Source organism: Gobio gobio (genome assembly GCF_949357685.1).
Source record: "Gobio gobio genome assembly, chromosome: 12".
NCBI lineage: Eukaryota > Metazoa > Chordata > Actinopteri > Cypriniformes > Gobionidae > Gobio > Gobio gobio.
The window spans coordinates 7,423,335-7,437,949 of NC_137105.1; the positions used below are offsets into that span (position 1 = coordinate 7,423,335).

Sequence of the window (14,615 nt, forward strand, 5' to 3'; positions counted from 1 at the left end):
GAGGAGAATGGGCCGACTGATTCAAGCTGATAGAAGAGCAACTTTGACTGAAATAACCACTCGTTACAACCGAGGTATGCAGCAAAGCATTTGTGAAGCCACAACACGCACAACCTTGAGGCGGATGGGCTACAACAGCAGAAGACCCCACCGGGTACCACTCATCTCCACTACAAATAGGAAGAAGAGGCTACAATTTGCACAAGCTCACCAAAATTGGACAGTTGAAGACTGGAAAAATGTTGCCTGGTCTGATGAGTCTCGATTTCTGTTGAGACATTCAGATGGTAGAGTCAGAATTTGGCGTAAACAGAATGAGAACATGGATCCATCATGCCTTGTTACCACTGTGCAGGCTGGTGGCGGTGGTGTAATGGTGTGGGGGATGTTTTCTTGGCACACTTTAGGCCCCTTAGTGCCAATTGGGCATCGTTTAAATGCCACGGCCTACCTGAGCATTGTTTCTGACCATGTCCATCCCTTTATGACCACCATGTACCCATCCTCTGATGGCTACTTCCAGCAGGATAATCATGTCACAAAGCTCGAATCATTTCAAATTGGTTTCTTGAACATGACAATGAGTTCAATGTACTAAAATGGCCCCCACAGTCACCAGATCTCAACCCAATAGAGCATCTTTGGGATGTGGTGGAACGGGAGCTTCGTGCCCTGGATGTGCATCCCACAAATCTCCATCAACTGCAAGATGCTATCCTATCCATATGGGCCAACATTTCTAAAGAATGCTTTCAGCACCTTGTTGAATCAATGCCACGTAGAATTAAGGCAGTTCTGAAGGCGAAAGGGGGTCAAACACAGTATTAGTATGGTGTTCCTAATAATCCTTTAGGTGAGTGTATATAGGCTATATATATTTGGAGGCCAGGACAACACCTCAAACTCTTCATCATGTTCCTCAAATCATTCCTGAACAATGTGTGCAGTGTGGCAGGTGCATTTTCCTCCTAAATAAGGGACATCCGCAAGGGAACAACATTGTCATGAAGGGCTGTACCTGGCCTGTAACAATGTTTAGTTAGGTGGCATGTGTCAAAGACCCAGGGTTTCCTAGAACATTGTCACATTCCCTCCACCGGCTTGTCGTCGTCCCACAGTCCTGGTGCCATCAATTCCCCAGGTAAACGGTGCACACGAACACGGACGTCCACATGATGTTAAAGAGAACGGGGCTCACCGGACCAGGTGTCCGATTCGCAGGAGATGCACTGTGTGTTGTGACACATTCCTCCCATAATCATCATTCAAATTGTGTGACTTGTGCCACAGCAGACCTTCTGTTGGCTCGAACCAGACGGGATAGCCTTCACTGCCCTCGTGCATCAATGAGCCTTGGCTGCCCAACACCCTGTCACCGGTTTGTGGTTTGTCCCTCCTCGGACACCGTTGGTAAATTCTCACCACTGCTGACCGGGAGCAACACACAAGCCTTGCCATTTCAGAGATGCTCTGACCCAGTCGCCTTGCCATAATAATTTGTCCCTTGTCAAAGTCGCTCAGATCTTCATTCCTGCCCATTTCTCCTGCATCCAGCGTGTTAATTATGAGAACGGATTGTTTGCTTTCCATCCAATCTCCCCAGACCTCAATACGAGGCCTTGAGATTATCAACATTATTTTTTTTACTTTACCGCTATGACTGGTCATAATATTTTGGCTAAAGGACAAAACATGAATCATTTTCTTACTCTTAAATCGAGAAGATTTAGCCAACAGCACCGCAGCTCATGGTGTGCTGGTTCTGTCAGTCTGTAAATGAGTTAGTGTAATTGTCTGTGATTAATTACATCTGCAGATGATTTTGTCCCAGAGTGCATTAATTCACTAATAACCTCTCGGTGTCTCAAACGCGACCAGGCGAAACACGAATGCTGATCAGGGAATTAATGGATTAGCATTTGAGCGTCATGATAAATTAAATCCGCTCTGTTTGATATAGTGCGCATCTTGCACTTACAAGAACCGGCTCATCTAGCGGCCTCGTATATCTGATGATATATCAGCACATTATACCTCATGAATATTTCATTTTAATACTTGTTGAAATGATCAGGGAAGTTGACTCATCAAACGTGTTTCTTAATGGCAAATCAAAAGTGTTAACACGATTATTATTTCTTTAATTCTGTTTCTGTATTTATATACATGTCCTTATCATCACAAAGAACATAGCTCATGTTTGGCGAAGTTTTAAGGATCAAAAATAGATTTAAGATCTGCACTTAAATCTGCACTGGCCTCTAGTGGTTAAGATACGACATTACATCAAAGCTCAAAATTCACTTTGCTCTACACAATGCAAATGATCAAGCAATAATTTTTTACAATTATTGTAAAAGTATTAAACTCATCGAAAATATGTACTGAAGTAAAAGTGGAAGTAGGAGAAAAAAATAATACACTAGTAAAGTACACCGCCTTTTAGTAGGCCTACTTAAGTTCTACTTCGTTACTATACATCTCTGAGCATATTGGACAAATTACTGTAATTATTTTTATATAAAAACTATATTGTATACATATTTTATGATAAACATCTGTTAGATCAAAAGTATTGCCCTCAAAATGTTTAAGTATTATCGTTTTTGGTAATATTTTGAATTTGTTTTTATTTTTATATTTTCTGTTTTAGTAGGCCTAATGTTGTGTTTGTCGTTTTTATTACTTTCGTTTTAAAAAGCTGAAATAAAATAGTTTTATTGTATTTCAGTACATTTTTATTTTATTTCAAATCATGCATTTTTATTTGTGTTTTACTGTTCGTTAACGTAATATCCCTGGTTAGCAAACAGAAGTAGCTGGGGGTGAATCTAATTAGCTAAAGGTTTTTTTTTTACTCATGTAAGCCTATCATGTATCAATTTTCGATTAAAATGAAAAGGCTTTTTTTCATATAAGAAGGCATAAATATTATATTTTGTACACAGCATAGAGGACTTCAAAGCTTTGACATTGCTGGAAGAAGAGATATGATATGAAATCTGAAATAAGATATGAAAATAAATAGATTTATAAGAAAATAATAGTCTTTAAAGGTGAACTATGTAGGATTTTTGCAGTAAAACATCCAGAAATCACTAGGCCAGTGTTATATATTTTGTTCAGTTGAGTACTTAGAATATCCCAAATGTTTTCAACTATTTGTAAATCGTGAGAAAATTGCTATTTTAACCAAGGAGCCGGGACGTGTGAGCTATGCGTGTGAGGGAGTCGCCTGTCGATTGCGTCATATCTGCGTCACCCTCGGTCTCCGGTTTTATTCAGTGAAACACTTTACTCTCACTGCATTGTGAACAAGTGTCATAGCAGCCGCCGAGCGAACGTCATAACTTCCTTTTCAACACACTCAGATATAACTAATACGATAAACAGAGCTGCCTTACCTCACACTCAGCACTGGAGAAGAGGAAGTGCCGCCGGCAACTGTGTCATAATAAAAGTCCCGCCGGCGACTATGCCATAATAACAGTCCCGCTCTTCAATCGCTCCTGCGGCCTTGCTCAGCTCCACAACACTCGGTCCTGCTCTGCTTCACTACAGTAATGTTAATAATCACATCCATGAACATGATTTCTGCCCGAGTCCTATCCTGACTGTTTCCCACCGGCTGTGAGGTGAAGACCACATGTCCCGAGATTCTGCGCTCAAACGTGGCGTCATCAAACTACGCCTTTGTTATGAACAGGCGACCTCTAGTGGACGGAAAAGTTACATAGTGTAGCTTTAAGACTCTTGTCAGAGTTATAAAATCCAAATAGGACATCCTTTAACTCCAAAGAAAATTGAGAGAGAAAATGTCTTCTAAAAAGTAGCTACATGAATACAATCCCAAAAGAGGTGAGGGACAGACTCATCTTCCACTCTAAAATTTAGCTTTTAACTCTGTTGTCACCAACCGAAGTTACGTCGTGTTGGTATTTAAACGGCGCAACGCGCGTTCACGCAAAAACGTCTGCTCTGCTCTCGCGTCAACACAACACGCATGCGTCGTGATGCTCTCGTGAACTCGGATTGGAGCTTCATATCTTGTAAATGAAGTGGTAAATAACAAAAAACAAAGCACTTTATAAAATTAAGGTTGTTCCAAAGACTTTCGTTCATCTTCAGAACACAAATGAAGATATTTCTAGTGAAATCTGAGAACTTTCTGTCTCTCCATTGACAGTCCACGCAACTCCCACATTCAAGCCCCAGGAAGGTAGTAAAGAAATAATTAAAATAATCCACGTGACTCCAGTGTTTTAGGGTGAGTAATTAATGACAGCATTTTCATTTTTGGGTGAACTAACCCTTTAAATCATATGTGCGTCACATGAAGTAGAATACTATTGAAAGATGTGTGTGCCAGCTCAAAAAAAAAAGATGTAGTTCACATGTTGACATCTGATCTTGTGAAACATAAGGCTAGGAACAATGTTAAAATCAGTTACTTTAGTGTTTACAGGTCCTGTCTCTGGATAAAAAAAAGAGTAAGTGAGACAAACCGTGTGTACCAAGTAAAAAGGGTTTGTGTGTTCGCCGGGTTGTATCATAATGATATGGTTTTACTGCGGTAACTGATCTCTCTCTCACCTCCTGTTACCATAGAGCCCTGGAGTACAATTACAGCTGCAGAGACACCTTACACACACCGTTTCTGTCCTTTCCACACTCGCCTTGAAGAGACGGCACTGACCGAATAGCTTCATTTAAGTGTTTTCCCAACGCACATCTATAAAATGTCTCAGGTCAGCGCTCACGGTTGATGCTCCGGTCTGTTTGAGGGCCCCGTCTCATGTCACACACACTCCTGGGGTCCCTGAACCCCCATGAGAGGAACCACGGACACAGACACTGGTGAGTCAAACTCTTTGTGTGACGTTTGTTCATTTTATTTTAATTGTTTCGTGCCACTGTGCTAATTTGACCTCTGAGTTTGGACACCGATGAGATGTGTGCGGCTTCTTAAAGATGTTTCTGTCATTTGTACACATACTGTGTGCCATTTGGACTAAAATAGAGAGAACATTTCAGATCAATATTTCATTAATTCTTTGCAATGGGTCAAGATGCTTTTTTTTAAAAAGCCCACTTGTGTTTAAATGCTAAAAGCAGGATGATGGACAACTATCAAACATCCTCACCTGGAAGAGAGAGATATGGAGCAAACGTGTCTTGTTACAGAGACCTCTGGCTATGTGATTACTGCTAAAATAGATCAGGACGGTGAAACTGGAGAGACGTGACATTCAGGCTGTTATCAGACTTCAATACTGGACAGTACAATGAATACGACCCACTATGAGGTCACATGACCTTGTTACATACGTGTTATATTTATTGTGTGCCGTCTAGTTATCAACAAATATTTCAGTAACACTTACAATAAGGTTTCATTTGTTTACATGAACTAAATGAACAGTACTTCTACAGCATGTATTAATCTTAGTTATTGCTAAATTACACATTTACTAATACATTTTTAAGATCAAAAGTTGTATCAGTTGCACTTGATTTAAAAGATTAGATCACTTCAGAATGAAAATGTCCTGATTATTTACTCACCCCCATCTCATTCAAGATGTTCATATCTTTCTTTCTTCAGTTGAAAATAAATTAAAGTTTTTTAAGGATTTTTCTCCACATAATGGACTTACATGCCAACCAAAATGTTGAAGGTCCAAATCAATGCAGTTTCAACAGCTCTGGCAAGCGGCAACCTCCCCCAGTTTCTCTTGAAGCCAATACAGAAGTGACTTAAACTGCAATTCATCGACTGGCCGCTAGGGTCAGGCTCCAGAAGGGAGCAGAATCTCATTGAGCCCCATGTTAAATTGCCCAACTTTACAGCAGAAAAAACATGTTTACAGTCTGGTACAAATTGTGGTTTTGGTCTATATAGTTTATTTTGCCCTTCATGACGACTGTGAGGGGGGTACATTTTTATATAACTCATTCGTTTACATTATATAAAGCCTTGACGTTCTGCATAATTAAGGGCGTGACAGGTGGATTGTCGTTTGTCTGCTGTCTGTTAGTCATCACGTCACCTCAGCGCCACCCACATCCCGCATCTTTACCCATTTTCTGTTATCCGGGAGTGACGCCCTACCAAGATGGCAACGGCCAGCTCGACCCTACTTTACGCTTCAAAACTATGGAAGGCCAACAGGGCCAAAACGTGTGAAACTGACGCGTAAACACGTAATTATATGTCAGTTTCACAAGTTTTGGCCCTGTTGGCCTTCCATACAAAACTGCTCTTCAGAATCCTTTGGGTGACGTCACGGACACTACATCCATATTTTTTTACAGTCTATGGGCTCTGCACGATCCCAGACGAGGAATAGGGTCTTATCTAGCCAAACCATCGTCCCCCCCCTCAAAAAAACCCTGTTATATACTTTTTAACCTACATTGCTCCTTATGCTGCGTTCACACCAAACGCGAATAGAGCGTCTGGCGCGAGTGATTTTCATGTTAAGTCAATGGAAAGGCGCGTTGACGCGCATCTGGATGTCCCGCGTTGCAATAGACGCGTTTCGCGCAGCGCGATGGACGCGATTCCGCCTCATTAGCGCGTCAAATTCACGTCATTCGAATGTGCATTCACGCGTTTGAAGCGAATTCGCATCTGACACCTAAGTTGAAAAATCTGAACTTTGGCGTCAATTCGCACCGCGTTAACCATTTAGGAGCCTGCTCGCTGCGGTCACGTGGTACAGTGACGTGATGAGAAACCCTGCATAATTTAAAAATATAAAAAAAATGTGTGTCACAAAATGTATGTTCAGGTGGGAATGTAGTTGTTTAAGCTTGTGTTTGTGGAGTTGTGAGATCCAGGCGATCACCGGGCACTCAGCGCTCATTAACCCCAGCAAGAGCAGCCTTTCCTCGGCTAGTCCTTATGACGTTTGCCGCTGGCTCTGATGTCCTGTAGTGGTTCGTCTTGTGTGGATCTAACGGGCGATCTTTGGTGTCATGAATCTATAATGTGCTGTCTGCCAAATCGTTTTGACTGAGGGCAAAAAAGTTTCATAACTTAATTTTTTTAGGATATTTAAATGTACATGCAGTGAAGATAATGTAGGAGTTGCCTGGACCACATTTGTGTGGCTATTAATGCTTAATATATATATTTAATGAAAATGAAAAGAGGCGGAGTGGTGTTTTATGACATATTCCTCCTGGAGAGCCTTGAACGCGCGTCTATTTAGCTTCAAACGTTCAATTCGGTGCGAATGGATTCAAAATGTTCAAGCGTCCAACTAGACGCGGTAGACGCGATTTTGATGCTCTATTCGCGTTTGGTGTGAACGCAGCATTAGGCTGCTCTGCGGCACACCATGGATTACGAAATCCGTCACAAAAGGTCACGCTAGACGTAGGCGTAAGTACCGCCCCAAGCGAAGTGCCGTGATGCATATGTTTACCAGATCACTACCCCAGATCACTTTTATGTGCTGAAGTTGTGTTCAGAATACATAAATGCAAAAGTACATGACATTTTAATTAATGCATGACTGGTTGCTTAAATCGGATGTAAACCAGTGCTGTCTGTCTGTGATCTCAGGTGTCGAGCCGCCCACTCCTGCCGGTGGTCGTCTGGGTGCAGGTGCGGGAGGTTCGCCGTTCTACCGCGAGCTGTGGTTCGTTGTGCTGATGGCTGGAGTCGCTCTCATGCTGTTGGCTGTCATTCTGGCTATAGTTTTACACAAGGCTTTGAACAAACCGCCGTTCACCCGAGAGCGGCCGCCCCTTGTACCACTGCCACTTCATCGCCGCAGCCCGATGACCATCTACCCACCCAGCAACTCCTACCTGGTGAGGCCAAAAATCCATTATTTTTAAGAGATGTGCCGATGCAATTGGCGATGGCCCTTGGTGAAAGTAATTGATTTTATCGGCCGATACTGATTATCGGCCGATAAAATCAATTACTTTCACCAAGGGCCATCGCCAATTGTTTAAAAACAGCCAATGATCAGGGCCGATTATATCTGTCAGTCAAAAAACATGTCAGACTGCAACTCATACTGTGTATGAAGAAAGTGGCTGCATCTGAAATTGCATACTTCCCTACTATATAGTAGGTGAAAAACAGTATATGACAAAAGAAGTATGTCCAAATTCACAGTACTAAAAGAGTAGGGGAAAAGTACCTGGATGACCTACTACTTATGGTGAGATTTTGAAGTGTGCATACAATGGACACTTTAGTATCCCATGAGGCCATTGGAGAGAATTTGTAAATGGCAGTGAAGCGAAGTAACTGACGCCGGTAGGTCACGTGATAATGAGCACATGGCAAATGTAGTACATCCGGATTACATTCATGCTTGCTACACACTCATACTCTCATACTCATGTCCGGACAAAAATAAGTTCCTTAAATAGTTAAAAAAAGTTGAAATTGGCAATTTGCTATGATTGGATCATTATTGCAGTGATTATTATGTTTCTATTATGTTATATGTTTAGCAAACAGTTCTTCAACCCTAATTGATGGAGTGTGTAGCTTTTCATTTCTTAAACAACCATGTAGGAAAACACATCATGGCCATATTCCAGGCTGACAATGTCAAGATTCCTCAGGCTCAGATTGTGAAAGAATGGTTGAGAGGGAGCATGAAGAATCATTTCCACACATGAACCAGCACCTCTGAGTCCAGACAATCATTGAAAAATCTTGGAAATAACATCACAACATTTATTTCCATCAAGAGGTGCATCAATTGTTGGTCATTGTTTGATCTTGTATTGATAATGCAAGAGTCCAGCACTCTGTAAAGTCTCCTCCGGCACATCCCACATTGTTTGGCCTGGCAGTGTGTATATAGAACATAATTTTTAGTGTTCGTAAAGTAATATCAAAATAAGTACCTCCTCAAGAGAGTATGCGATTTTGAATGCAGCCAATGTCTCTTGTGTTGAAGTTATTACGTAGTCAGCATCACCTGATCATATTTTCTTTTGGCTACTCTTTTACACCTCTGTTCTTGACTATACCTCTGCCTGCGTTTTAGACACAAATACGCCTCCTGGATGAAAGGCCCAATCTATCTTTCCTCAAAGAATTCTGTTCAAATCAATGTCCCGAAATAATTCTTCACCATTTATCTGTGAAATATTAATGACATGTTTGTTCCTCGACACAGTTCGACGCGGTTCCGGAAACGGTGGGCTCTCCAAACAGCGTCACACTGAAGGCCTTCACGATGCACATGGAGGTCAGAGCTTCATTTTATGCACTGCTTGTTACAAAAAGAGCCATATTTTGCAGATTCAACTGCTCAATTTTGAATTTATATGCATGATAAACATATGTAAACAAAATGGAATATAGTAAAGGCCAGTAAAAAGTAAAAACATTTAAGTCTTGCAGTAATTTCTGCACTAATGGCAACAAGTGGAGTAAAAAATAATGACCCTGAACTTAAGTTGTCTCTGCATATACTATATTACAAATAACTTAAAAAGTTGAGTGTGATGGGTTGGCTCAATTTTTTTACTAACTCAATTAATTTGTGACAAAAGCTCCAATTAAATTCAAATTAAATACTTTTGTTCATCTAATGAGTAACAGGCAGTCTTTAGAACTTCAAAACTCCTGTCAAGGTAACAATAGAATGTTAAGCATCCAGCAACGCAGCAGCTACAATCCTTGTTTTTCATCTCCATGTTTGATTTTCAAAGAGAACTTCATGACATGAACATTGCTTGCCTCTTAAAACTAGAGGCAACCATTTTATACCCATTTTACCTGGGCAAATATATTGCAAATAAAAGTTGCAGTGCGATGCACATATAATACCTCAACACACAAATCTCAAACATGGTGATGATCGACGAATGTAATTCAGTAAACATATGAACTCTGAACCATATGACACTGATAACACCAGTGATGGCAGCAGCAGCATAAATCAAGCCAGTAAATGCAAAGCAATGATCATTTTTTTAATAAGTTACCACATAATCTTTTCAAGCTGCAATGCATGCTGGGAACTGGCACAACATTGTTTCATGTAAAATTGTTGGTACATTTTGCAAGTTGGATTTGATACATTAAGTATCGGCAAATTGATTTGTTGACCTTACATAGATTCTCAAGTTTTTGTCCAAATGTCGTCCCAAGTAATCTGTTGTCCCCAGTGCATCGCAGTTTGTTTGCGTATGGGGCTGCATAGCTGCAGACCAGTCAGGGTGCTCATGTTGACCTATGGAGCAATGGAAGAAGGTGGCCTGGTCTGATGAATCATGTTTTCTCTTACATCACGTGGATGGCCAGGGGCCCGTTCTTCGTACCTCGCTTAATACATCTGAGATGATTTGACAGATCCCAGATCTTTTAATCGTGATAACTGATCTCTGGCTAATTTGATTCTTCAAACGAATTTGCGGATTGGATTAAAATATCTGGATTAAATGATCTAAGATCACTGCGCGTTCTTGTTTTCCCTGAAGAGGGCAGATGCATCGATACTCGAAACCATGTTCAGCAATGCAGCGATTGGCTGGCGTCAAGAGCGCAACGTAATGACATCATATAATTAAAAAAGCCACCTGGCAAAAAACTTGGCAAATTACACAAAAAAACCCACGAATATCTGGACCTTTATAAGGAAACAGCTAAACGACCAAACCAACATAAAAGTTATAATAGATCAATGATAAATGTTTTTTTTACATGATTACCAATTATTTATATTTTCGATTTTATACAGTATTTGTACACCCTTTACATTTTTATTTCAATGTTGTAATTCAATTTTTAATTCAATTTGAAGCAGATTTGTAACGTGACAGTATTAAAGTTTCTTAAGGGTCAAGATCAAATTCTCTGCATCTCCTGCGCTGCATCAAGCCATCCCATAATATCCGTCACTTAAATTAATGTACGGCTCAGATTAACTGTACAACATGTGTGCAAACTTCCAATAAAATTATAAAGTAATTATTCCATCACAAATAAATCGCTTAATCAAGTGGCTGTGTCTATAGTATTATACACAACATTATAATATTATATACATTCTCATATACATATACAATTTAAAATTTGTATATTATTATTATTTAAAATGATTATTATTACCCCTGGTTCAGTAATGAACTCTTGTAATAAAGTAGCGGTGGCTGGGACAGATTTTAAGTATTACCTCAAGATGCAATCTAATCCTGTTTACATGAAATAAGCCTGCTCGCGAGCAGGTTTAAGCTAACGGACCTGTTGCTATGACAGCAAGTCCAGGATGAGCGTCGAAGAACCAAACAATCCAAGATCATGCCAAATCGTCAACAATCAAATCCGGCTAACTGAGTTAGCGAGGTACGAAGAACGGGCCCCAGGTGTGTGTGACGCTTATCTGGTGAACCCATGGCACCAGGATGCACTATGGGAAGAAGGCAAGCTGGCAAAGGCAGTGTGATGCTTTGGGCAATGTTCTGCTGGGAAACCTTGGGTCCTGCCATCCATGTGGATGTTACTTTGACACGTTCCACTTACCTAAGAATTGTTGCAGACCATGTACACCCTTTCATGGAATTGGTATTGCTTGGTGGCTGTGGCTCTTTCAGCAGATAATGCACCTGCCGCAAAGCAAAAATGGTTCAGGAATGGTTTGAGAAGCACAACGAGTTTGAGGTGTTGACTTGGCCTCCAAATTCCCCAGATCTCAATCCAATCGAGCATCTGTGGGATGTGCTGAACAAACAAGTCCGATAAACGGAGACCCCACCTCGCAACTTACAGGACTTAAAGGATCTGCTGCTAACATCTTGGTGCCAGATACCACAGCACACCTTCAGTGGTGTAGTGGAGTCCATGCTTTGTGGAGTCCAGGGCTGTTTTGGCAGCAAAAGGGGCGCCAACACAATATTAGGTCATAATGTTATGCCTGAACGGTGTACATGTATATATAGTATATATATTTGTATTAGTGGTGGGCCGTTATCGGCGTTAACGTGCTGCATTTACGTGAGACTCTTATCGGGCGATAAAAAAAATATCGCCGTTAATCTATTCTCAAAGTTGGTTTGGGAGCTGGGTCTATACTACGCAAGCTATGATGACTTTCACCTTGATATTTTAGCGCGAATGTATACCTAGACGAATTGTAGGTGGTGAGAGAACGAGTCTTCGAACCTGTGTGTATGCCTACTAGTGTTGTCAAAAATATCCATACTGAAATATCTGAAACAATATTTCTCTCCTATATTAGCTCTCCTCTCGACCGACAGTGACCCGCACCCGCCTCCTCTCATTCAGTCCGGTTAATCCTCTGAACATTGCGAATGGTGTTCTGCTGGATTTTTCCTCATGACCGCCTGTTAGTATTGGTGTGACCGGTCTGAATTTCGCGCAGGGTTGCACATAACGTTAATTCTACTAATTCCCGCAGATTTCGCGCTCGCATCTGAAGCGCACACACACATACCGTAATAAAGCCGCCTCTGACATACAAGCTCCTTTTTCCAGCTTATTAATGGTCAAATACACTCAAAAATGTCTCCATGCCCATGTTGGTGAGTTTGAACCTATGGTTTTAACGTAAACAGTCGTAACCAGCTCACAGGAACAGTATTTGGGATCCATGCGTGTGTCAGATCTTAAAGGGACTGAAGTTATTTATTATTCAAACTACAAAAAGACAAACGATCACTTACGAGCACACATTTTCTGAATGCCTTCGGTAGAATTCAAATGAGCCATTTTAATCTAGATTAATTCCAAGATTACAGTGAGATTAATCTAGATTAAAAAAAATTTATCTATGCCCACCACTAATTTTTATATGTAGTATAAATGTATGTATGAGCATGTTTTATTTTATGCTTGGTGCCTCCCAGAGTTCTTGGGAACGATTTTACTCCATTAAAAAAAAAGTCCTTTCAGGAGGTGATGGAGCCTATTCTTCTGTTGTTCAGGAGGTGATTGAGGGTAAAGTGATGGATGAAGACGGTTCTGCTGAGGGTGTGGTGACCGTCTCAGGTCTGTACGCACAGAACCCTTTGCGGCGCAGCGTCAGTCAGCTGATCGACAAGAAAGACGAGGAAGCGTGGGAGCCGCACTTCAGACGCCTCGACAGCGGCCTGGTGAGAACACCATGATTTATGTTGCACTTACTGCTGCTGGAAATGCTAGATTGTTTTTTGCTGAAATATGATTTTGATGTTTGTCAGTTTGAAGGCGAGGAGTTTGTGGACTCTGTCAAAGGCTTCAGCACAGTCAGGAAAGAACACACCATGTTCACGGACACTAACCTTTGACCTTCATCTCATAAGAGCGGGATCAGCACTTTCTCCAAACATCACCTCATAACACCGGAAAATAAACGGAACTATGTTTTGGCGAAGTCAGAGCCGCTCTGGGACTTTCGTCTCTATGGACCTACGACACTAATCGTGTCTCCAACTCTAACACAGACAGGAGGAAAGTAGATTATACAGCAGGTTCACATCAACATTGAACCATTGACTTGAAAGTACTATTTCTGATGGCAAACAAGCATTGTTTAAAGTCGGCTTGGATGGAATATTTGTTTTAACTGAAAATTAAAACATTTTTTTTTTAGGGATGCACTGATATGAACATTTTGCCCAATACCGATAACTGATATATTGGCCGATAAATCTAAATTTTCATTTAATTTTTGAGAGCCTGGATACAAAAACAAAAGTCTCACCATTAAAAGCCATGTCCCAAGCACACAATTATAATTGTATGTGTCCTATATGACTGTATTTTCCTTTTTTTTTAAGTGATTCCAATCATAATTTAAGCAAATCAAACCCATCATGGTGAACAGTTCATATCTGAAGTGTCTCAGCTGAAGGAAAAACCACATTATTTATCAGCTTGTATATATTATCCACATTTTCTTTGTTGGGCCAATAACAATAACATCAAAAATTAACATATATCGGAAGATACTGATATGGTGGCCAATATTCTGTGCATCCCTATTTTTTATTTTTTAAAGAAAACCATGTTGTGGCAGATGTAATATTTAAACTTTGAAGTACAAGAGATTACTTGATAAGAAATATATTAAAGACAACTTTATTAAAACTTTGTATAAAGTCATCATCCGTCTGTCAGACGTCACAGTCCCTGACAATTAAACTGAAGTTCATATTTGATTTCTGCAGTCATGTTCACATCCGTATCAAGGACTCACACAGTCTATTTTATAATAATATATAATTAAATGATCATTATTTTATAATAATAATTTAAAAAAAATTCCAAGGCTTGATTCATGAAAAAATTCTTAACTTTTCAAATTTTCCAACAAGAATACTTTGTATTCCTTAAAAAAACAAAAACAATTTTGCTGTCAAAACATGCCTTCTTTCAGACTAGTGGAAAGAAAACATCCATAATACACATTGAAGTGTTTATTATACTAGCCTTTATCTTTTTGCGTCTGTAGATTTCGATTACAATACATATCTTTAAAGGCAGTTCTCTCAAAATGAGTGTTTGCTCCTACACTGAGCCAGAAATCTCCACTTACACCAAACGTTTTATATTCTTAAGGTTTTACAGTGCGGTTTATTCTTATATCATTTGCCTGACTTTATATGACATTTTATTCATAAAAACATGA

The 14,615-nt window shown here is 40.2% G+C and overlaps 1 protein-coding gene across 1 annotated transcript; it reads left to right on the top strand.

Annotated features, from left to right (window-relative positions):
* The first annotated feature begins 4,608 nt into the window (after positions 1-4,608).
* LOC307134584 (usherin) lies at positions 4,609-14,070 on the top strand. The gene is made up of 5 exons (XM_079830444.1): positions 4,609-4,857; positions 7,574-7,824; positions 9,159-9,230; positions 12,931-13,098; positions 13,186-14,070. The coding sequence occupies exons 1-5, from the start codon at positions 4,830-4,832 to the stop codon at positions 13,270-13,272; spliced, it is 606 nt and encodes a 201-aa protein (XP_079686570.1). The 5' UTR covers positions 4,609-4,829; the 3' UTR covers positions 13,273-14,070.
* The last annotated feature ends 545 nt before the right edge of the window (positions 14,071-14,615 follow it).